The sequence below is a fragment of the Anomaloglossus baeobatrachus genome, chromosome 6, assembly GCF_048569485.1.
Source record: "Anomaloglossus baeobatrachus isolate aAnoBae1 chromosome 6, aAnoBae1.hap1, whole genome shotgun sequence".
In the NCBI taxonomy this organism is placed as follows: domain Eukaryota; kingdom Metazoa; phylum Chordata; class Amphibia; order Anura; family Aromobatidae; genus Anomaloglossus; species Anomaloglossus baeobatrachus.
Window position 1 is genome coordinate 252,925,702 of NC_134358.1, and position 23,208 is coordinate 252,948,909.

The 23,208-nt window shown below is 50.1% G+C and overlaps 1 protein-coding gene across 1 annotated transcript in view; it reads right to left on the minus strand.

Annotated features, from left to right (window-relative positions):
- BPHL (biphenyl hydrolase like) overlaps nucleotides 1-23,208 on the minus strand; it is a 93,410-nt gene that overhangs the window by 51,797 nt on the left and 18,405 nt on the right. Inside the window, exon 3 of the mRNA XM_075316487.1 lies at nucleotides 6,716-6,882. Coding sequence (XP_075172602.1) covers nucleotides 6,716-6,882 — 167 coding nt within the window. The remainder of the gene's footprint in view (nucleotides 1-6,715; nucleotides 6,883-23,208) is intronic.

Consider the following 23,208-nt stretch of genomic DNA (forward strand, 5'->3'; position numbering starts at 1 on the left):
CCCTCCCGTGCATCACGGGCTCCTCAGTTTTGGTGCAAAAGCAGGAAGGAGGAAAACTTATAAATTGGTCTAAGGTAAATTCAATCCGAAGGATGTTCGGAGAACTGAAAACCATGAACCAAAAGAACAATTCAACATGAACAACATGTGTACACAAAAGAACAACCAGCCTGAAGGGCACAGGGGCGGGTGCTGGGTCTCCCAATAGGAGCTAGAAGAAAAGGAATTTACGGTAAGTAAACAAAAGTCCCTTCTTCTTTGTCGCTCCATTGGGAGACCCAGACAATTGGGACGCCCAAAAGCAGTCCCTGGGTGGGTAAAAGAATACCTCGATAAAAAGAGCCGAAACGGCCCCCTCTTACAGGTGGGCAACCGCCGCCTGAAGGACTCGCCTACCTAGACTGGCGTCTGCCGAAGCATAGGTATGCACTTGATAGTGTTTCGTGAAAGTGTTTCGTGAAAGTGTGCAGACTAGACCACGTCGCTGCCTGACACACCTGCTGAGCCGTAGCCCGGTGCCGCAATGCCCAGGACGCACCCACTGCTCTGGTAGAATGGGCTTTCAGCCCTGAAGGAAGCGGATGCCTAGAAGAACGGTAGGCTTCAAGAATCGGTTCCTTGATCCACCGAGCCAAGGTTGACTTGGAAGCCTGCGAACCCCTACGCTGGCCAGCGACAAGGACAAAGAGCGCATCTGAACGGCGCAGGGGCGCCGTGCGAGACACGTAGAACCGGAGTGCCCTCACTAGATCTAATGAGTGCAAATCCTTTTCGCATTGGTGAATTGGATTAGGGCAAAATTAATGTAAGGAGATATCCTGATTGAGATGAAAAGGAGATACCACCTTAGGGAGTAATTCCGGGACAGGACGCAGAACCACCTTATCCTGGTGAAAAACCAGGAAGGGGGCTTTGCATGACAGCGCTGCAAGCTCCGACACTCTTCGGAGTGATGTAACTGCCACTAGAAATGCCACCTTCTGCGAAAGACGAGATAAAGAGACATCCCGCAGCGGCTCGAAAGGTGGTTTCTGAAGAGCAGTTAGCACCCTGTTAAGGTCCCAGGGTTCCAGCGGACGCTTGTAAGGTGGGACTATGTGGCAAACTCCCTGCAGGAACGTGCGGACCTGCGGAAGCCTGGCCAGGCGCTTTTGAAAAAATACGGAGAGCGCCGATACTTGTCCCTTGAGAGAGCCGAGTGACAAACCCTTGTCCATTCCGGATTGAAGGAATGAAAGAAAAGTGGGTAAGGCAAACGGCCAGGGAGAAAAACCATTATCAGAGCATCAGGATAAGAAGATCCGCCAAGATCTGTAATAGTTGGTTTCCTGGCCTGTCTCATAGTGGCAATGACATCCTGAGATAATCCTGAAGACGCTAGGAGCCAGGACTCAATGGCCACACAGTCAGGTTGAGGGCCACAGAATTCAGATGGAAAAACGGCCCTTGTGACAGCAAGTCTGGGCGGTCTGGAAGCGCCCACGGTTGACCCACCGTGAGATGCCACAGACCCGGGTGAAGAGACCATTCCCCCGCGTCCATGCCCTGACGACTGAGAAAATCTGCTTCCCAGTTTTCTACGCCCGGGATGTAAACTGCGGAGATCGTGGAGGCTGTGGCTTCCACCCACTGCAGAATCCGCCTGACTTCCTGGAAGGCCTGACGACTGCGCGTGCCGCCCTGATGGTTGATGTATGCGACGGCAGTGGCGTTGTCCGACTGTATACGGATCTGTCTGCCCTCCAGCCACCGATGGAAAGCCAATAAGGCTAGATACACTGCCCTTATCTCCAGAACATTGATCTGAAGGGATGACTATCGGAGTCCAGGTTCCCTGAGCCCTGTGGTGGAGGAAAACCGCTCCCCACCCTGACAGGCTCGCGTCCCCCGATGGCGAAACGCAAGAAGCGTTGATGTTCGGGTGCGATCGGCACATGGAGATAAGCATCTTTGATGTCGATCGATGCTAGGAAGTCTCCTTGTGACATCGAGGCGATGACCGAGCGGAGAGATTCCATCCGAAACTGTCTGGTGCTCACATGTCTGTTGACTGTTGAGCAGTTTGAGGTCCAGAACGGGACGGAATGATCCGTCCTTCTTTGGCACCACGAACAAGTTGGAGTAAAAGCCGCGACCATGTTCCTGAGGGGGAACAGGGATCACAACTCCTTCTGTCTTCAGAGCGTCCACTGCCTGAAAAAGTGCGTCGGCCCGAGCGGGGGGCGGAGAGGTTCTGAAGAAACGAGTCTGAGGACGAGAGCTGAACTCTATCCTGTAACCGTGAGACAGAATGTCTCTCACCCATCGGTCTTGAACATGTGGCCACCAGGCGTCGCAAAAGCGGGAGAGCCTGCCACCGACCGAGGATGCGGTTCGGGGATGCCGAGAGTCATGAGGAGGCCGCCTTGGAGGCAGCGCCTCCGGCGGCCTTTTGGGGGCGTGACTTAGACCGCCACGCATAGGAGTTTCTCTGGCCTTTCTCCGGCCTGCTGGACGAAGCGGATTGGGACTTGGCGGAGGGACGAAAGGACCGAAACCTCGATTGAATTTTCCGTTGCTCAGGTCTCTTAGGTTTGGACTGGGGTAAGGAGGAGTCCTTTCCCTTGGATTCCTTAATAATCTCATCCAATCGTTCGCCAAACAATCGGTCGCCAGAAAACGGCAAACTGGTTAGGAACCTCTTGGAGGCAGAGTCTGCCTTCCATTTGCGCAGCCACATGGCCCTGCGGACTGCCACAGAATTAGCGGATGCCACCGCTGTACGGCTAGCAGAGTCTAGGACTGCGTTCATGGCGTAGGAAAAAAAAGCTGACGCTTGAGAAGTCAGAGACGCAACCTGCGGAGTAGAATTACGTGTGACTGCATTAATCTCAGCCAGACAAGCTGAGATAGCTTGTAGTGCCCACACGGCTGCATAGATGGACTTCACCAGGAGCTCTATCTGCCTGTCAGTGGCATCTTTTAGCGATGAACCATCTGCCACCGATACCACAGATCTAGCCGCCAATCTAGAGACTGGAGGATCCACCTTGGGACACTGAGCCCAACCCTTAACTACGTCAGAGGGGAAGGGGTAACGTGTGTCAGTAAGGCGCTTAGTAAAGCGCTTGTCCGGAACCGCTCTGGGCTTCTGGACAGCATCTCTGCAGTTAGAGTGATCGAAAAACGCACTCCGTGTACGTTTGGGGAACCGAAACTGGTGTTTCTCCTGCTGAGAGGCCGACTCCTCTACAGGTGGAGGCGGGGGAGACAGATCTAACACCTGGTTGATGGACGAGATAAGATCATTTACTAAGGCGTCCCCTTCAGGTGTATCAAGATTGAGGGCAACGTCAGGTTCAGAGCCCTGAGCTGCGACGTCCGCCTCGTCCTCCAGAGAGTCCTCAAGCTGGGAACCCGAGCAGCGTGAAGAAGTCGGGGAAGATTCCCAGCGGGCCCGCTTAGTCGGTCTGGGACTGTGGTCCGAGCAGGAGTCCTCCGCGTGGGACCTAGGGCCCAACCTGGGAGCGCGCTGCGGCGCGGACCGAGAGGGGCCTGGAGGCGACGATCCAACGGGGACCGGGGCCTGTGTAAGGACCGGTCTGGACTGCAAAGCTTCTAGCAGCTTGGCAGACCATTTGTCCATAGACTGAGCCATGGATTGTGAAAGTGACTCAGAGTTTCTCAGCAAACGCAGCAAACTCTGTCCCTGCCGCCTGGACAGGGGGAGCAGGGGGGTCTACCTGAGCGGAGGGGCCCACTAGTGACCGAGGCTCCGGCTGAGCAAGCGAAACAGGGGTCGAGCATTGCTCACAGTGCGGGTAGGTGGAACCCGCAGGTAACATAGCCCCACAAGAGGTACAGGTCGCAAAAAAACCCTGTGCCGTAGCACCTTTGCTCCTTGTGGACGACATGCTGTTGTCTCCTAGGAGAGTGATCACTGAGGGTATATGGGAAGGGGTATACAGCCCGACCGAACAGAAATATGTATATAAATACGTATCTATTCCGGCACCCTAGGGGGGACCAGCACCGGGTGACCGGTGTGGCTTACCGACCGCTAAAAAGCGGAGTGTGTGTCCTTCAGATTCCCTGCCTTAGGTCTCCCAGAGCTGCAGAGCTCTTCTCTGATAATCCTCCACCGGCAGAATGCCAAAAACATGGCTGCCGGAGCTCTCAGGGGAGGAGTGGAGCCGTGGGCGGTGCTAGAAAAAGTGCGGGAATCTGGGGTCCCCACAGTGATCAGTGAGGAGGTAGGAAACATACAGGATGCTCCGGCCCTCACATCCGACGTCAGGCCGGCCGTCCCGCCCTTACCCCTGACAGGCAGGCCCGGGGGCGGGATTTTTGCTACTAGGCCGCGATGAAGCCGGGGACTAAATTTAAGACCGCGGCCGACAAGCAGGCGCGGTCGGCGCGGAAGTCCGCCGGTCTTCACAAATCAGCAGCTGCTGCAGCGTCTGGGAAGAAGGCGCTCCATGCACAGTCCCCATGGGGACACAGAGTACCTTATAGATGCAGGACCCGGTCCCTGAGGATGAATAGACTCCTGTCCGGCAGATTCCCACAGGGGCTGCGGAGGGAGCCCGGTCCCAGTGAATGGATGACCGGTCAGGATTCCACTTCTCCCAAAGCCACTAAGGGATGGTGAAGGAAAACGGCATGAGGCTCCGGCCTTTGTACCCGCAATGGGTACCTCAACCTTAACAGCACCGCCGACATAGTGGGGTGAGAAGGGAACATGCCGGGGGCCCCGTGGGGGTCCTCTTTTCTTCCAACCGATATAACTAATCTGAGAATGCATGAGTGGATGTGTGCCTCCTTCCACACAAAGCATAAAACTGAGGAGCCCGTGATGCACGGGAGGGTGTATAGGCAGAGGGGAGGGGTTACACTTTTAAAGTGTAATACTTTGTGTGGCCTCCGGAGGCAGAAGCTATACACCCAATTGTCTGGGTCTCCCAATGGAGCGACAAAGAAAAATGCATCAAATCCGCAAGCGGTATGATGGGTTTTTTTTGCCAGGTGTAGATTGGGTGCAGGAATATGGTGTAAAAATGTCAGCAGCAAATCTGTATCTCTTGGCAAAAAAAGCGGTTTTCTTCCAGGAGATGCATGTCTGTGAACCCGAGTTTACTGAGGTCAGGTTACCTGCGGTCACAGGTGGAGGACTGTGGGAACCTACAGCTGTGCCCACAACTAACCTGAGTGATGTCACCGCGGCTCATTCATTCTCTGCCTGAACCTCACAGTGAGCAGCCATGTTCCATCATCACGCTCTGTGACTTCAGATATGTAGCAGAGCTGGAATCGTTGTAGGACCTCGTGTGGATTACGTCAGACCTGCAGAGGTGTTTTGGGGGTTAATAAAGTGGTGAAAGAGGGTTTGTGTCTTTTATTCCAAATAAAGGACTTTCAGTGTTTGTGTTTATTTACTTTCACTTACAGATTAGTAATGGGGGGGTTCAGACACCTCCCATAACTAATCTAGGGTTTCTTGGCAGCTGTGGGCTGCCATTAACCCCTTATATTGACCCCATTGCCACTGCCCCAGGGCAATCGGGAAGAGCAGAGTAAACTGCCGGGACTGTCGCATTTAATGACAATTCTGGGTGGCTGAAGACTGATATTTTTAGGCTGGGGGGCTCCCAATAACCATGGGTCTCCCCAGTCTAAGAATACCTGATGTCAGGCTTTACTATGGCCTGCTATCAAAACTAGGGGCAGGGGGAGGAGGGGGGGGCAGCAAGCAGGTTTTTTGTTTTTTAAATGATTTAAATAATTAAAAGAAAAAAAACCCCCACATGCGGTTCTTTTTATTTTGATACACAGCCAAGATAAGCGCACAGCTGGGGGCTGCAGCCTGTGGCCGTATGCTCTATTTTTGCTGGGCATCATAATATAGGAGGACCCTACGCCAATGTTTTAATTTATTTTTTAACCACAATAGACTCGTAGACCGGGTCTGGGATTGGAAGCAGTCAGCTGACACGCTGTCAGTCTGGGACTGCCCATCACGGTAAGCTGTCTCATGCTAGAAAACTACCTAGTTACATAGCTATGCCACTGTATTTGTTCAACACCAGTATCTGGTGGTCTAGAAAAAAAACTCATATCCTTCAACCTTAAAAGGAATCTGTCACCTCATTTTTAGACATTAAACTGGCCAGAATGTGTTTTAAATGATGCCATGTGCATTGTGCATCACTAACAAGAGGTTTGTTTTTTTCACATGGTCACATGGATATGACCTCACACAGGTCCTGAATCGTTTGTAGAATACTTATGCTAATTCTAACAGGGGGAGGAGATAACTGAATAACAATGAATACCCCTCCCCAGATATTATCTGATCCTCAGCTGCTGTCACTCAAGAAGCTGCCGATTTTATAAACTTTACTTTCTTGGATTTCAAAATCTATACATCCGAGCTGACCACTAAAGATATGTAGAGAATCAGCCTGACAGTGCCAGTATAGTAATGGCTTTAGGTTATATACGAAAATCCTGATGATTGGTGCGCTTTAACATTGTATGTGATCCTGGCCTAATGTAATATATATCTGAAAATGCATTTCCCTAATATTAAAAGTGACTACTTACCTTTAAATTTCATGACTAAGCAAACTTCATTATTTAATTGCTTAACATAACCAGAAACATCTACCCCAACACGACATTTTCATTCAAAAACATGTCAATTCAACTTAGGTATATAGTACAAGTTTTAGTTTACCTGCATCAAATCTACAGCATCTTTTGCGTCCCTCGAAAAAAAGTCTGTAGGGTAGTCACGAGCTGGCGGGATGGAGAGTCCATATCCTCGGGGATCCCATCCAATGATAGTGAAACGTTCTTTGTTTAGAAACTTGAGCTGTGGTCCAAAGTCAGTTTGACTGCAACCTAAACACAGAAACGGTGTCATAATGTGAAATTAAAGAGGACCTGTGACTAGCTCAAAAAATGTAAGTTAAATACCTTGTAAAAACCCCTGAGCACTTCTGATTCTGCCACTCTTCTGTTTTGCACTTAATTACTGCATTGCAGAAATATTCACGTTTATTGCTTTATTAGCGCAGTGAAATTGCACGTGCCCAGGAAAACGCCCGGTTGCATTAGGGCTCACTCACGCAAGGGTATACATTTGACAAGTTCGCTCTTAAAGGGAACCGGTCATCAGAAATTTAGCTATAAAGCTAAAAAGTTCCCCCCTCTGCAGCTCCTGGGCTGCATTCTAGGCAGCTTCCTATAGTTTTTTTGGCACCTTTTATACCAAAATAAACACTTTGTAAACTGGTACCTTTTCGTATGCAAATTTCTAAAATCTTCCATGGGGGCGGGCTGCCTGGGGTCCGTTGCTGTCCTCCTGCAGATTTACGCCGCCCCCGAACGCTGAATTTCAAAAGCTCAGGACGCCGCCCCTGGGTGCCCGTGGTCCCGCGCATGCGCTGTTCCACTGTAGCGGTGCCGTGCACTGCGTGCACGTGTGACCGCTAGTGACGGTTTGCGCGGGCACGAGGTTATGTGCAGCGCTGTGAGTGTCATCAGTAAGTGCCGCCCATAACCTCGTGACCGCACTTTCCCCTATGACTCCAGCGTTATGCGCAAGCGCTCGCTGGCCTGATGCCCAGACATCCCCTCCTTCCCATCCTGCTCAGCAGCAGGAAATAGATGGGAAGGAGGGGACGTCCGGGCATCAGGCCAGCGTGCGCTTGCGCATAACGCTGGAGTCATAGGGGAAAGTGCGGTCACGAGGTTATGGGCGGCACTTACTGATGACACTCACAGCGCCGCCCATAACCTCGTGCCCGCGCAAAGCGTCACTAGCGGTCACACGTGCACGCAGTGCACGGCACCGCTACAGTGGAACAGCGCATGCCCGGGACCACGGGCACCCAGGGGCGGCGTCCTGAGCTTTTGAAATTCAGCGTTCGGGGGCGGCGTAAATCTGCAGGAGGACAGCAACGGACCCCAGGCAGCCCGCCCCCATGGAAGATTTTAGAAATTTGCATACGAAAAGGTACCAGTTTACAAAGTGTTTATTTTGGTATAAAAGGTGCCAAAAAAAACTATAGGAAGCTTCCTAGAATGCAGCCCAGGAGCTGCAGAGGGGGGAACTTTTAGCTTTATAGCTAAATTTCTGATGACAGGTTCCCTTTAAAAAAAAAAATATATATATAAATGGGGATTACACTCGGACTGAGGCAGTGCAGCTCTGCGCTTTGTTTCTCAGCTGTTTTTGACATGAGAAAAAAAGATTTGATTTAGATTGGTACAGTGTGAGAAAAAAAAAAAACGGATTTTTGTGTACTCACCGTAAAATCGTTTTCTCTTAGCCATCACTGGGGGACACAGGACCATGGGTGTTATGCTGCCTATCCATAGGAGGACACTAAGTAGATGCAAAAGCATAGCTCCTCCTCTGCAGTATACACCCCCTGGCCGGGCCAGGCAACCTCAGTTTTAGTACACAAGCAGTAGGAGAAAAAAAAAACAGTAAAAACTTCTCAACAGAGGAACATGAGAAAAAAAAGAGTCATAACCAAATAAGGTACTGAGAGAACCAAGGCCCAACAGGGCAACAGGGTGGGTGCTGTGTCCCCCAATGATGGCTAAGAGAAAACGATTTTACGGTGAGTACACAAAAATCCGTTTTTCTCTGACGCCTCAATGGGGGACACAGGACCATGGGACGTCCTAAAGCAGTCCATGGGTGGGTAAACAATAAACAACGCAACCCAAGGACTAGGAACCAGTCCCAGATAGTGGAGTACCTATCTCAGTAGGCGCTCCTGGCTATCGTTTGCAGAATTTTCCTACCTAGGTTCGCCTCAGCCGAAGCCTGGGTATGGATTCAGTAATGCTTTGAAACAGTATGTAGGCAAGACCAGGTCGCAGCCTTACACCTCTGTTCCACTGAAGGCTGATGCCTAATGGCCCAAGGGGCGCCAACTGCTTGCGTGGAATAAGTCCGCAGCCCACTAGGAATGGGCTTAAGTTGCAAGTGGTAGACTTCCTGGATCGCAGAGCGAATCCAGCGAGCCAGCGTTGCCTATGAAGCTGCCTGTCCTTTCTTAGGCCTTTCAGGAATGACGAACAAGGAGTCTATGTTCCAAGTGCTTCATAAGTGCTCAGAAATATACCAGAAAACAGAAATGTAATTCTATGGAATAACTTCTCCATGGTCATCAGTCATCTATGATATTGACAATCCATCTGTCTCATTCACAGGTATGAACACTGTTCATTTGAATTGACCCTCTGAATTTCCTGCACAGATCCTAATCTACTCTCCTGTTCTGTCTTCACACTTAAAGCTGTTTCTGATATTGGTATGTTAAACTGACCTATCTCTGCTGTGTAATTAGTTATGTGTTGTCTTCTCTTCTGTGAGTTTGTTTCCATAAGTATTGTAACCCTTTGATCTGCTTCCTTCTCTCTTGCTCACCTGCTGTTCATCTTGTGTAATGAGACTGGTATATATTTAGGGCATTAGGTCTGTGTACCTTGGTCTTTGTACTTCTACAAGTGCTTCATAAGTGCTCAGAAATATACCAGAAATGTCCCAGAAATGTCCCAGAAGTGACCAGAAGGTGAATTCTACTTCTTTAACTGTGTGTCTTTCACTTGCATTTAGTTCCTTCCCCTTATTCCCACTTGAAAACCTAATTCGCACCATGTTCACCTATGCCCTCACAGTCTTTGCTCCACTCCTCCTCACTCTCCTTCGCTATCCCCAAACCCCAGCACTCTCCAAACAAATATTCATCTCCCCTTCCCTCTTACCTCCCCACCTGTTCTCATCTGCTGACCTGCTCCTAAACCTCAGATCGCTTCTAGTATCGCGCAGACCAGGCCGTCCACTCTCCTTCTCCCACCTGCTCTCCCTTTCTCTACTTCTCCTCACTGCTGGCGACATATCTCCCAATCCTGGACCCCCACAGATGGGACACTCCTCTTTATCACCCCCCTATCGCTCCCCATCTAGTAGTAACTACCGCAACCTCTCCAACATAAAATCCATTCCCCTCTCTGCCACTCCGCAGCCCCCTCTCTCTGGAGCGCTCTGGAATGCCCGTTCCGTCTGTAATAAACTGCACTTCATTCACGACCTCTTTACCTCTAGCAGTCTATCCTTTCTGGCCCTCACCGAAACATGGCTGACACCATCCAACACTGCCTCCCCTGCTGCGCTGTGCTACGGTGGCCTCCACTTCACCCACACTCCTCGCCCTGGCAATAGACAGGGTGGAGGAGTGGGCCTCCTCCTTTCTAACAACTGCAGCTTCACCCCAATGCCACCTCTACCCTCCCTTGTCCTGCCTTCCTTTGAAGTGCACTCTGTCCGCATCTATTCTCCCTCCAACCTCCAAGTGGCCGTCATATACAGACCCCCGGGCCCAACCACTGCCTTTATTGACCAGTTCTCTGCCTGGCTTCTACACTTTCTCTCTGCCGACATCCCCACTATCATCATGGGTGACTTCAACATCCCTACTGACACCCGCCAGTCAGCAGCCTCCAAACTCCTCTCCCTCGCCTCATCTTTTGGTCTAACTCAGTTGTCCGCCTCTGCCACCCACAAAGATGGCCACACACTAGACCTTATCTTCACCCGTCTCTGCTCTCTATCTAACCTCACTACCTCCCCTCTCCCCTTATCTGACCACCATCTGCTGACCTTTTCAGCCCTGTCCTCCTCACCTGCCCCCCCTGTCCAGCACGTATCACACCCCCGCAGAAACCTTGCACACATCAACATACACACCCTTTCTGACTCTATCCTACCGCTGTCCTCCATATCTTCACTCCACGACACAAACAGTGCCACCATTTTCTACAACGCCACTCTCACATCAGCTATTGATTCAGTCGCTCCTCTTGTGAACGGCAGAGCAAGACGAATCAATAGACAACCCTGGCACAACAGCCTCACTAAAAAACTACGGCAAGTGTCTAGAGCCGCAGAGCGGCGCTGGAAGAAAACGCACTCCCAGGAAGACTTCACCACATTCAAAAATACAATTCACACATTTCGCTTGGCCCTTACCTCTGCTAAACAGAATTACTTCAAAAACCTCATATCCTCTTTAACACACAACCCCAAACAGCTATTTAACACTTTTACCTCCCTCCTTCGCCCACCGCTGCCCCCTCCAACCTCCCTCATCTCCGCAGAAGAATTTGCCACATATTTCAAAGAAAAGATCGACCAAACCAGACAAGTCTTTTCTGCTGAACCACCACAACCCCTTCATATAACAGACCACTGCTCCTCCCCCATAAACTTCCTCCCCACCATCACCGAAGGAGAGCTTGCACATCTTCTCTCAAAAGCACACCTCACCACATGCGCACTTGACCCCATCCCATCCCACCTCCTCCCCAACCTCACCACTATCCTTATTCCAGCCTTATCCCATCTCTTCAACCTATCTCTAACAACTGGTACCTTCCCTTCTGCCTTTTAGCATGCAACAGTCACACCTATCCTAAAGAAACCTTCCCTCGACCCAACCTCTACTACCAGCTATCGACCCATATCGCTACTCCCACTTGCCTCAAAACTCCTGGAACAGCACGTCCATGCTGAACTTTCCTCCCACCTCTCCTCTAACTCTCTCTTTGACAACCTACAGTCCGGCTTCCGTCCACATCATTCCACTGAAACTGCCCTGACTAAAATCACAAATGACTTACTTACCGCCAAAGCTAACAACCACTTCTCTGTACTCCTACTTCTAGACCTATCCTCAGCCTTTGACACTGTTGACCACTCCCTGCTACTACAGATCCTCTCTTCCCTTGGTGTCAGAGATCTCGCCCTCTCTTGGATCTCTTCATACCTCTCCAACCGCACTTTTAGTGTCTCCCATTCCCACACAACCTCTTCACCCCGTTCTCTCTCTGTTGGTGTCCCTCAAGGCTCTGTCCTGGGACCCTTACTTTTTTCTATCTATACATTTGGCCTGGGACAACTCAAAGTCCCATGGCTTTCAGTACCACCTATATGCCGATGACACTCAGATCTACCTCTCTGGTCCAGATGTCACATCTCTGCTGTCCAGAATCCCAGAGTGCCTATCTGCTATATCTTCCTTCTTTTCCTCTCGCTTTCTAAAGCTTAACGTGGCCAAAACTGAACTGATCATCTTTCCTCCATCTCCCCTACACTCTCCACCTGACCTATCCATTACAATTAATAACATCACGCTCTCCCCAGCACCCAAAGTTCGGTGCCTCGGAGTGACCTTTGACTCTGCCCTGTCCTTCATACCGCACATCCAATCCCTCACCACCTCCTGCCGTTTTCAACTCAAAAATATCTCCAGAATCCGCCCTTTCCTCAATCCCCAATCTACAAAAATGCTAGTGCATGCCCTCATAATCTCCCGCATCGACTACTGCAACATCCTCCTCTGTGGTCTCCCTGCTAACACACTCGCCCCTCTCCAGTCCATCCTTAACTCTGCTGCCCGAATGATCCACCTCTCTCCTCAATACCACCCCGCTTCTCCTCTCTGCAAGACCCTCCACTGGCTCCCAATCGTCTATCGTATCCAATTCAAACTACTAACCCTGACCTACAAAGCAATCCATAATCTGTCTCCTCCATATATCTCTGAACTAATCTCTCGCTACACTCCAAAACGTAACCTCCGGTCCTCCCAAGATCTCCTTCTCTCCTCCTCTCTCATTCGCTCCTCATGCAACCGACTCCAAGACTTCTCCCGAGCATCCCCAGTCTCCTGGAACTCACTGCCTCAACACATCAGACTATCTACTACACTTGCAAACTTCAAACGGACTCTGAAAACTCATCTGTTCAGAAATGCCTATAATCTACAATGACGCCACTGCCCCACCACCGTGCGGAGCTGCCGCCCCACCACCGTGCGGAGCTGCCGCCCCACCACCGTGCGGAGCTGCCGCCCCACCACCGTGCGGAGCTGCCGCCCCACCACCGTGCGGAGCTGCCGCCCCACCACCGTGCGGAGCTGCCGCCCCACCACCGTACGGAGCTGCCGCCCCACCTACACCCCACCTACTGTCTCCTCCCCAAAATCCTTTAGGATGTAAGCCCGCAAGGGCAGGGCCCTCTTCCCTCTGTACCAGTCTGTCTATTGTAACTTGTATATGTATTCTGTATGTAACCCCCTCATGTACAGCACCATGGAATCAATGGTGCTCTATAAATAAACAATAATAATAATAATAATAATAATAATAAAGGGGCTGTCCTGGGTACGTAATATCTGAGAGCCCTCACAAGATCTAGAGAATGTAGAAACCTTTCCACCCTATGGACTTGGTGTGGACAAAAAGGAAGTCAGAACAATGTCCTCGTTCATATGAAACGGGGAAATAACCATCGGAAGAAAATCCGGAAGGGGGCGTAGAACCACCTTGTCCTGATGAAAGATCAGAAAGGGTTCGCGGCAAGAGAGTGATGCCAGTTCCGAAACTTTTCTGATGGACGTAATCGCCACTAAAAATGTTACCTTCCAGGAGAGAAGAGCAAGAGAAGATTCCTTAAGAGGTTCAAAAGGGGACCTCTGGATACCGTCCAAAACGAGATTGAGGTCCCATGGGTCCAGCGACCGTTTATACAGGGAAACTAGATGGGAAACACCCTTAAGGAAAGTCTTGACTTGCGGATTGCAAGCTAGGCGGTATTGATAGAATATTGACAGAGATGAAACCTGCCCCTTAAGGGAGCTGAGGGTCAACCCCTTTTGCAACCTGACTGCAAAAAAAAAAAAAAAATCAAGAATTCTGTGGATTGCCAGAGGCATAGGTTGGACATTAGATTCCCTGCACTGGAAAAGGAAAGTTTTCCACGTACGGTGGTAAATATGGGATGAAGGCCGGCTTTCGAGCACTGTACAACGTGGAGATAACCGCAGGAGAGAATCTCCCTCTTTTTAAAGTCCAGGTCTCAATGGCCAGGCCATCAGCTTCAGGGCTCTGGAGTTTTGATGGGAAATGGGCCCTTGGGTCAGCAAGTCTGGGATGCTTACGAGGCGCCATGACCAATTGTACTAATTCAGCATACCAGGCGCACCTGGGCTAGTCCGGTGCTATTAGTATCACCGGGACTCCTTCTGCCTTGATGTTCCTGATTACTCGCGGCTGCAGGGGCAAAGGCGAAAAACATGTAAGTTGGATGGAAATGACTTCAGGAGACTAGAGCATCCGCGCCAATGGACTGTGGGTCACGTGACCTGGCTAAGAACGCGGGTACCTTTGCGTTCAACCTTGAGGCCATTAGATTATTATTATTATTTATTATTATTTATTTGTAGAGCACCATTAATTCCACGTCTGGTGTACTCCAGTGAGTGCAGATGTGTGGGAACACTTCTGGGTGGAGAAACCACTCTCCGGCGGCCAGGCCTTGGCAACTTAGAAGGTCCGCCACCCAGTTTTCTACTCCCGGTATGTGTAACGTTGAAAACACAGACCCCCGTCGATTTGGTCCAGGTGAGGATCCTGAGGACCTCGAGATAAGCTGTCTTGCTGCTGGTACCTCCCTGCTGATTGACATAGGCCACAGCTGTTGCATTGTCCAATTGGACCCGAATCAAACGACCTGCTAGCAGAAAAGGGGAATGACCTGAGCGCGAGAAGATCGCGCTGATTTTCAGGATGATTTCTGGGAAGGGAAGACTCCTGGGGTGTCCAACATCCCGAAGCAGTGTGGAGCCTGTACGCTGCTCCCCATACTAAGAGGCTGGCGTCCGTGGTCAGGAGTAGCCAGTCCACTTGGGGGAGAAAAACTCCTTCTCGATATGGAAGAGGACTGAAGCCACCAGTAAAGCGCATACCTGACTGAAGGTGTCAGGTGAAAAGATCGTCCAAGGAAAAGGGGCTCTTGCCCCAGGCAGCTAGAAGCGCAAGCTGCAGTGGGCGGTGGTGTGGCTAAGCGAGCAGCACTGCCTCTATAGCCGCCGCTATCATACCTAGCACTCTCATACTGAATCGTATGAAGTGACAGGAGTACGTAGAAGGCAGTGTACCGCTTGTTGTAGAGCGGTCGCCTTGACTTGAGGGAGAAATATCAAGCCCCGAAGAGTGTCCAGGGACATGCCCAGGGAGGTGACTGATTTTGACGCGACCGGGGATGATTTGACTGGAGTCAGAAGCCGCCCTAAGCGGGATAGGGTGCCCACAGAGATCTGCACGCTGGTTGAGCCCTTGATGAGGTCATCCAAGCAAGGCAGAACAGCCACTCTCCTGGCATAAAGGGCACTCATGGTGGCCGCTATGACCTTAGTTAAGACCCTTGGTGCTGGGCAGAGCCGAGGGTAGGGCCACAAATGAAAATAAGAAGTCCTGAACCGCGAAGCGGTGAAACTCTGGTGAGCTGGAGCGATGGGTATGTGCAGGTACGCGTCCCTGATAGCTAGGGAAGCAAGGAATTCTCCTTCGACCATAAAGATAATAATGGACCCTAGGAAGTCCATTCTGAATCTCCTTACGTGCACGTTTGCTCAGGTGTTAGAGGTCCAGGATGGGACGAACTGACCCGCCTTTCTTTGGCGACCACGATAGGTATAGCCTTGAACCTCTCGCCGTCCGGAACAGGTACCATCACCCCCGCCGTTTGGAGGGAGTGGATTGCTGAGAAGGCCTCGTGGTGTTTTGGAGCGTTTGAGAGAAACGACTGACCAGGGGATCGGGTCCAGAATTCAATGTGGTAACCGGAAGACACAAGGTATCACACCCATTTGTGGTCTGAGGCGGCGGCCCAGATGGAGAAGGACGAGACTTCTCGGTCTTTGTCTAGACTGCCAGGACGAGGTGGACTCGGGGAGGGCTGAGAAGGTCGGGCCCTGCGTGTCTAGTAAAAAACATCCTGGGCTAGAGTTGGGGGAGAGAGGTACTCTTTTTCCTCCCGTGGCGTGAGACAATAAAAAAAAAAAAGCCTGTCCAGACGATCGGCAAACCATCGGTCTGGAAAGGAGTACTGTGAGAGGCTTTTTAGAGACAGAGTCCACTCTCCATTATCGGAACCAGAGGGCCTTACGGATGGCTATGGTATTTGAGGCGGCAATAACTGCGCAGGTAGCAGCGCAGAGGGAGGCCTGCATGAGGTACTCCGCCGCTGCCGCAATGTGAACAGTTACATTTGTGAGGGTCTGAGGAAAACTGGTAGTCCTGGTGCCTGTGCGACCCACACGGAAGGGGAGAGGGACCCGCGGCCTCGAGGCAGAGCGATCGAGCTGCTCCACTTGTCTGTGTCGGGTCCATGAAGGAGGATCCATCAAGTAAAAGACAGGAGGGTCCTTCAGGCAGGCTGAAGCCGGGTGAGGGTCCACCGAGGCCGGATCGGCCCAGCCCTTAGAGACAGCTAAGCCAAAGGGGTACCGGGACTCCATGAGTTTACGGATACCAAAGCGGTGTCAAAAAGCTCTTTTTTTTTGTTTTTTGAAGTTTATTCACCCTTTTAAAGGAGACCGCAGGGTCAGTAGTAGTGGATGGGAGATCTTCCACATGCAGAGTTTTGGTAGATTGCTGCAATAAGGGAGTCCATCGCAGCTTGATCGCTCGGGGAGGTTGAAACCAAGGAATCATCCCGGTACAAACATCATTCCCCTTCCTCCGGCTCCTCAGAGACCGCGGAACATGTGGGAGAACCCCATCTGTGAACCCCAGAGGGAGACCCATGGGGGTCATGCCCTTTTTCTGATCTGCAACCGGTGAAGCAGAGGGCTGATTCTCATCAGAAGGACCCTCTATAGGTGTGTCATCAGGCTGCGTTCTGTCCAGGGGCCCCGAGGGGTGTAGGACGATGTTGCATAGCCAGCACCAGGTTCTGGGAACTGTGCCCATTCTGGGGGACTGGGAGCCGTAGGCTCTTGGCTGGCAGTGGTTGCTGCGGTGGTGGGCTGCAAAGGCACCTGACTCACAGAAGGAAGAGGTGCTATCATCCCCTAGTAGCTCAGCGTGGCAGGATACATTAATAGTCTTATAGTTGTTGCTGTAGTTGTGCAGGGCATAAAACATGTGACTGCAGCCCCTGGCTGATGAGCCACAAACTCTGATTGTAATGAGGGAGAAATGCTCTGCAGAGTTAATATGTAAGTGAGGCTATAACTCATCCAGAACCCTGATGACCCTTTCCCCCTCCTGCATCACAGTTCCTGTGGGAAGGAGGAAGCCAGCTCTGAGAGACGCCCACAGGCTCTGATCACAACAAGAGGGAGCAATGCTCTGCAGATCCTGTGTGAGGAGGGTTACGCGCGCTTTCGTGAGGGAGCGTGGCTTATCGAGTGTCGTAGGGGGCAGGGCTTAGCTCTGACAAGAAGGCATGAGAAAATATAATAAACAAAAAAAAAATGGTGGGAAGGGACTCCCCTTCCCCCCTCCAGCCCTGTACAATGGTGGACAGAAAAACCTCTATAAGTGTACCGCAGCTGCGGGTGCACTTAGTCCAGGGAGTTGTCCCCTCCCCCCACCACAGGTGGAATGCTCTGCAAGTGTCTGCAATCACAGCCCATGTGCATCCAGTCAGTGTGACCTTTGCTCCAGTTTCCTGTCAGGGAGCCAAATCACAGCCCATGTGCATCCAGTCAGTGTGACCTTTGCTCCAGTTTCCTGTCAGGGAGCCAATGTGCAGATTCTGACGCCTGCTGTGCCTGGTCACAGAACGTGTATCAACTCAGAGCCTGCCAGAGGGACTGAGGAATGTTCTGGGAAAAAAAAAAAAAAAAAAAAAAAAAAAAAAAAAAAAAAAAAAAAAAAATCGGAATTCTTTCACCTCAGCTCCTGTGGAGATGGCAGTCTGGTCACACTGGTGCGGAGCGAATATCAACTCAGAGCCTGCAAGAGGACTGAGGAAGTTTTTCATCTGCTCTGGAAATATCGGAATGATTTCACCTCAACTCCTGTGGAGATGGCAGTCTGGTCACGCTGGTGCGGAGCTGAGGAAGTTTTCATCTGCTCTGGAAAATCAGTGCCATGAGACCTGTCGTCCAGTGAGTAACAGCCCAGGATCCAGCGTCGCAGGAGGTGGTACGGGGAGGCAACACTCCGCGTTCCCACCTGTTGATGGTTTTGGGAAAATCGGTCCCCGAAGGAACCATCGCCCTCTAAAAACAAAAAATTCTTGCTGCAGTAGTCTGCAGAGATGTGCCTCCTATAGACACTAAGCTAAAACTGAGGTTGCCTGGCCCGGCCAGGGGGTGTATACTGCAGAGGAGGATCTATGCTTTTGCATCTACTTAGTGTCCTCCTATGGATAGGCAGCATAACACCCATGGTCCTGTGTCCCCCAATGAGGCGTCAGAGAAAAAAAGGATGCCATACAGACCATCTGTAGGGCATCCGATTTTTATGGATACACTAGCTGTAGTACCCGGGTGTTGCCCGGGATAGTAACTGTCTTTCTCCTAGTCTGTCTGTGTGTTGCTGTCTGTCTGCCTCTTTCGTTTTCTGTTTGTGTCTATGTCTCTGTCTGTCTATTTCTATCTCTGTCTGTATTTGTATCAGTCTGTCTGTCTCCATCTCTATGTCTCTTTCCCCGTCTCTCTCGTGCCCGGGCCGTCTCATGCCCGGGCCGTCTGTCTGTCTTTTTCTATCTCTCTATCCATCTCTCCACCGACATCATGTTACCTCACGCATAAGCTTCAACAAACAGTTTATTTTGTTCCTATAGCAACCACTGACAGTTGCTATTAATAACCTATAGGTCCCACCTCCATTCAGTTTAATGGTGGCAGGATTTTAGAGACTAACGGTAGAGCACGGGGTTACATTTTTCTGTCAAAACATAGTCTACGACTTTCCCTGGGTCACGAGACGTCTATGCAATACACACACATAGAAAACAGCGTCAGAATCAGTGAAGCACAGTTTTCTTTTTTTTTTTTTACAAGGTATTTAAATTTTTTGAGCAAATGACAAGCCCTCTCTAAATGTCATAAAAACATACATCACTTACTGTAATATGTTTCTTTCATGAAGTACATCCCAACCACTCATCATGGGCATAACCTTGTTAGGGTATGTGCACATGCAGAGTTTTTGGTGCAGACATTCTAGATCACAAAATGAACCGTGACAAAAAAACAAAACAAAAACCCACATGCTATTTTGGTGCATTTTTGTGCCATGCGTTATTTTTGTAAGAAATTGTGACGCCCTGGCGCCGCCAGGTGGTCACACAGATTAGGCCCCCACACAACACCTTCCCTCACAGGGTTACACACAGCCGACCTGAAGCCCTGGTCTACCCCCCAGGGAAGGACAGGCACACCAGTGGGCGGGACCAGGCGGATGGAGAACGCCCATCTAGGGGTCTGGAGAGCCCGGGGCAGGAAAAGCAGTCAGTTCAGTTCAGTGAAGAGAGTTGAGTGGAGTGGAGGAGTAGGAGGTTGAAATTGACAGGCGCTGGGGTTGGAGCCCTGGTGCATTGGCTAGGTGGCAGACGGTGGTCCGTGTATAGCAGGAGACGGGAAGACGGCAGCCGGAGATCAGAGGTGGACCGGGGCAGGGTTGGAGCCCGCCGGTACCGACACCGGAGAACTGACCTGAAAACCGTGCACAGAGTACTTGGACCCTGAAGCCAGGACCGGAACCAACGGCCTATCTAATTAACCAATTGAGGGCAGAATTATAGGTCCTGTCCCAACCAAAGTCCCAAAAGCAGACAACCACCCACAGAGAGGGATAGGGCATCCGCCAGGGCCCGGTAGATCCCACAGGTCAGCGTCAGCGGGTAAGGCTCCCAACAATAGTACCGGGAGCGGACTCCCGCGTTCCACACCGGGAAGTCCACCACCTCATAACACAGTGCAGAGGAAAGTGACACAGACCACCAGCCTGGGTGGGGGACCAGAGTACACCCGGCCGTGGCAGCCGGCCACCAGCACCTTGGTTAACCACTGGACTTGTCTGATTTCTTTAACCGTGAAAAAGCTGAGACTCCCTGGTCTGACCAGGTGCGCCAGCCCCTGCCATCACCGTCCCCTGCACCAAGTCCCGGGGCAACCATCCCTACCCACGGAGGGCTTAACAACCAGCTGCCATCCCATCGCCCCGGGTGTCCCACAGCAGCAACGGTGGTGCCATACTTCACCACACACCGTGGGTGGCGTCACGGACTGACTACGGCAAATCCCGCACAAATACGTCACCCTTTGATTTGAAGTGTCCGCGTGACCCCCGGGTCCGGAGAATCCCTTGAGCCACACTGCGGGTCCGGATCCAAGCAGCCCGGCTGCTACTGACGTGGGGGAGGCACAAAAACAATAGCTGGAAGGTCTAAAAAATGCAGGGGAAAAAACGCACCAATATTGACATGCTGCAAATTTTTTCTGCACCCATAACTGCAAGGAAAAAATAAGCAAAGTGCGCACAGCACTTCAGAATTCTTATTGACTTTGCTGGCATAAGAATAGACATGCAGATTTAGACCAAATATTGCACTGTGCGCACAAGTCCTGAATGAGTCCCAAAATTAATTAGTGCCAATCAGATTATGCCTTTACTGCTTTTAGTCCTCATTCCTAAACTATTTTTTCAGCAGTTTACAACACTTGTAAGAAATGGAATGAATATTTTTGAGGGGTTTTTTTATATATTTTAGGTGCCATTTTATTAGTTTCAAAGCACGCCTGATACATGCCATAAATATCTCATGGATTCTGGCTCCATCTACAGTCAGGGCCAGAAATATTTGGACAGTGACACAAGTTTTGTTATTTTTGCTGTTTACAAAAACATGTTCAGAAATACAATTATATATATAATCTGAAAGTGCACACTCCCAGCTGCAATATGAGAGTTTTCACATCCAAATCGGAGAAAGGGTTTAGGAATCATAGCTCTGTAATGCATAGCCTCCTCTTTTTCAAGGGACCAAAAGTAATTGGACAAGGGACTCTAAGGGCTGCAATTAACTCTGAATGCGTCTCTCTCGTTAACCTGTAATCAATGAAGTAGTTAAAAGGTCTGGGGTTGATTACAGGTGTGTGGTTTTGCATTTGAAAGCTGTTGCTGTTACCAGACAACATGCGGTCTAAGGAACTCTCAAATTGAGGTGAAGCAGAACATCCTGAGGCTGAAAAAAAGAAAAAATCCATCAGAGAGATAGCAGACATGCTTGGAGTAGCAAAATCAACAGTCGGGTACATTCTGAGAAAAAAGGAATTGACTGGTGAGCTTGGGAACTCAAAAAGGCCTGGGCGTGCACGGATGATAACAGTGGTGGATGATCGCCGCATACTTTCTTTGGTGAAGAAGAACCCGTTCACAACATCAACTGAAGTCCAGAACACTCTCAGTGAAGTAGGTGTATCTGTCTCTAAGTCAACAGTAAAGAGAAGACTCCATGAAAGTAAATACAAAGGGTTCACATCTAGATGCAAACCATTCATCAATTCAAAAAATAGACAGGCCAGAGTTAAATTTGCTGAAAAACAGCTCATGAAGCCAGCTCAGTTCTGGAAAAGTATTCTATGGACAGATGAGACAAAGATCAACCTGTACCAGAATGATGGGAAGAAAAAAGTTTGGAGAAGAAAGGGAACGGCACATGATCCAAGGCACACCACATCCTCTGTAAAACATGGTGGAGGCAACGCGATGGCATGGGCATGCATGGCTTTCAATGGCACTGGGTCACTTGTGTTTATTGATGACATAACAGCAGACAAGAGTAGCCGGATGAATTCTAAAGTGTACCGGGATATACTTTCAGCCCAGATTCAGCCAAATGCCGCAAAGTTGATCGGACGGCGCTTCATAGTACAGATGGACAATGAACCCAAGCATACAGCCAAAGCTACCCAGGAGTTCATGAGTGCAAAAAAGTGGAACATTCTGCAATGGTCAAGTCAATCACCAGATCTTAACCCAATTGAGCATGCATTTCACTTGCTCAAATCCAGACTTAAGACGGAAAGACCCACAAACAAGCAAGACCTGAAGGCTGCGGCTGTAAAGGCCTGGAAAAGCATTAAGAAGGAGGAAACCCAGCGTTTGGTGATGTCCATGGGTTCCAGACTTAAGGCAGTGATTGCCTCCAAAGGATTCGCAACAAAATATTGAAAATAAAAATATTTTGTTTGGGTTTGGTTTATTTGTCCAATTACTTTTGACCTCCTAAAATGTGGAGTGTTTGTAAAGAAATGTGTACAATTCCTACAATTTCTATCAGATATTTTTGTTCAAACCTTCAAATTAAACGTTACAATCTGCACTTGAATTCTGTTGTAGAGGTTTCATTTCAAATCCAATGTGGTGGCATGCAGAGCCCAACTCGCGAAAATTGTGTCACTGTCCAAATATTTCTGGACCTAACTGTATGTGATATGCAACTATGCTGAAAGCAAGGGATCCCATTGTCAGTTTCCATAACCCTACATACATACCTATGTGACACTTCCGTAAACTGATTTCTTTTTTCTAGGACGGCACAAGGACCCATAGTATTTCATTAATCTACACACTTTAAAAAAGAGAATTTTGTTTACTTACCGTAAATTCTTTTTCTTATAGTTCCGTATCGGGAGACCCAGACCATGGGTGTTTAGCTTCTGCCTCCGGAGGACACACAAAGTACTACACTTAAAAGTGTAGCTCCTCCCTCTGAGCTTATACACCCCCTGGTGAGCAGACCCAGCCAGTTTAGTGCAAAAGCTGAAGGAGAATAGCCACCCACAAGTAGAACAGAGCAAGAGCCGGAACAACCGGAGATTCTGTCCACGACAACAGCTGGTGATAACACGCGGAACAAGAAAATTGCCAACAGGCAACAGGGAGGGTGCTGGGTCTCCCGATACGGAACTATAAGAAAAAGAATTTACGGTAAGCAAACAAAATTCTCTTTTTCTTTATCGTTCCTTTGGGAGACCCAGACCATGGGACGTTCCAAAGCAGTCCCTGGGTGGGAAATAAACAGAAAAAAACTAAGAAGTAGGCAGAACCTAACTTCACAAATGGGCGACAGCCGCCTGAAGGATGCGTCTGCCCAAGCTCGCATCTGCCAAAGCATGAGCATGCACTTGGTAGTGCTTGGAAAAGGTATGCAGGCTAGTCCAAGTGGCAGCCTGACAGACTTGTTGAGCCGCAGCCTGGTGCCTGAAAGCCCAAGAGGCACCGACAGCTCTGGTCGAGTGTGCTTTGATCCCCGGCGGGGGAGGCACCTGAGTACTCTGGTAGGCGTCCGAAATGGTCGATCTAATCCAACGGGCTAATGTCGGCTTAGAAGCAGAGAGGCCC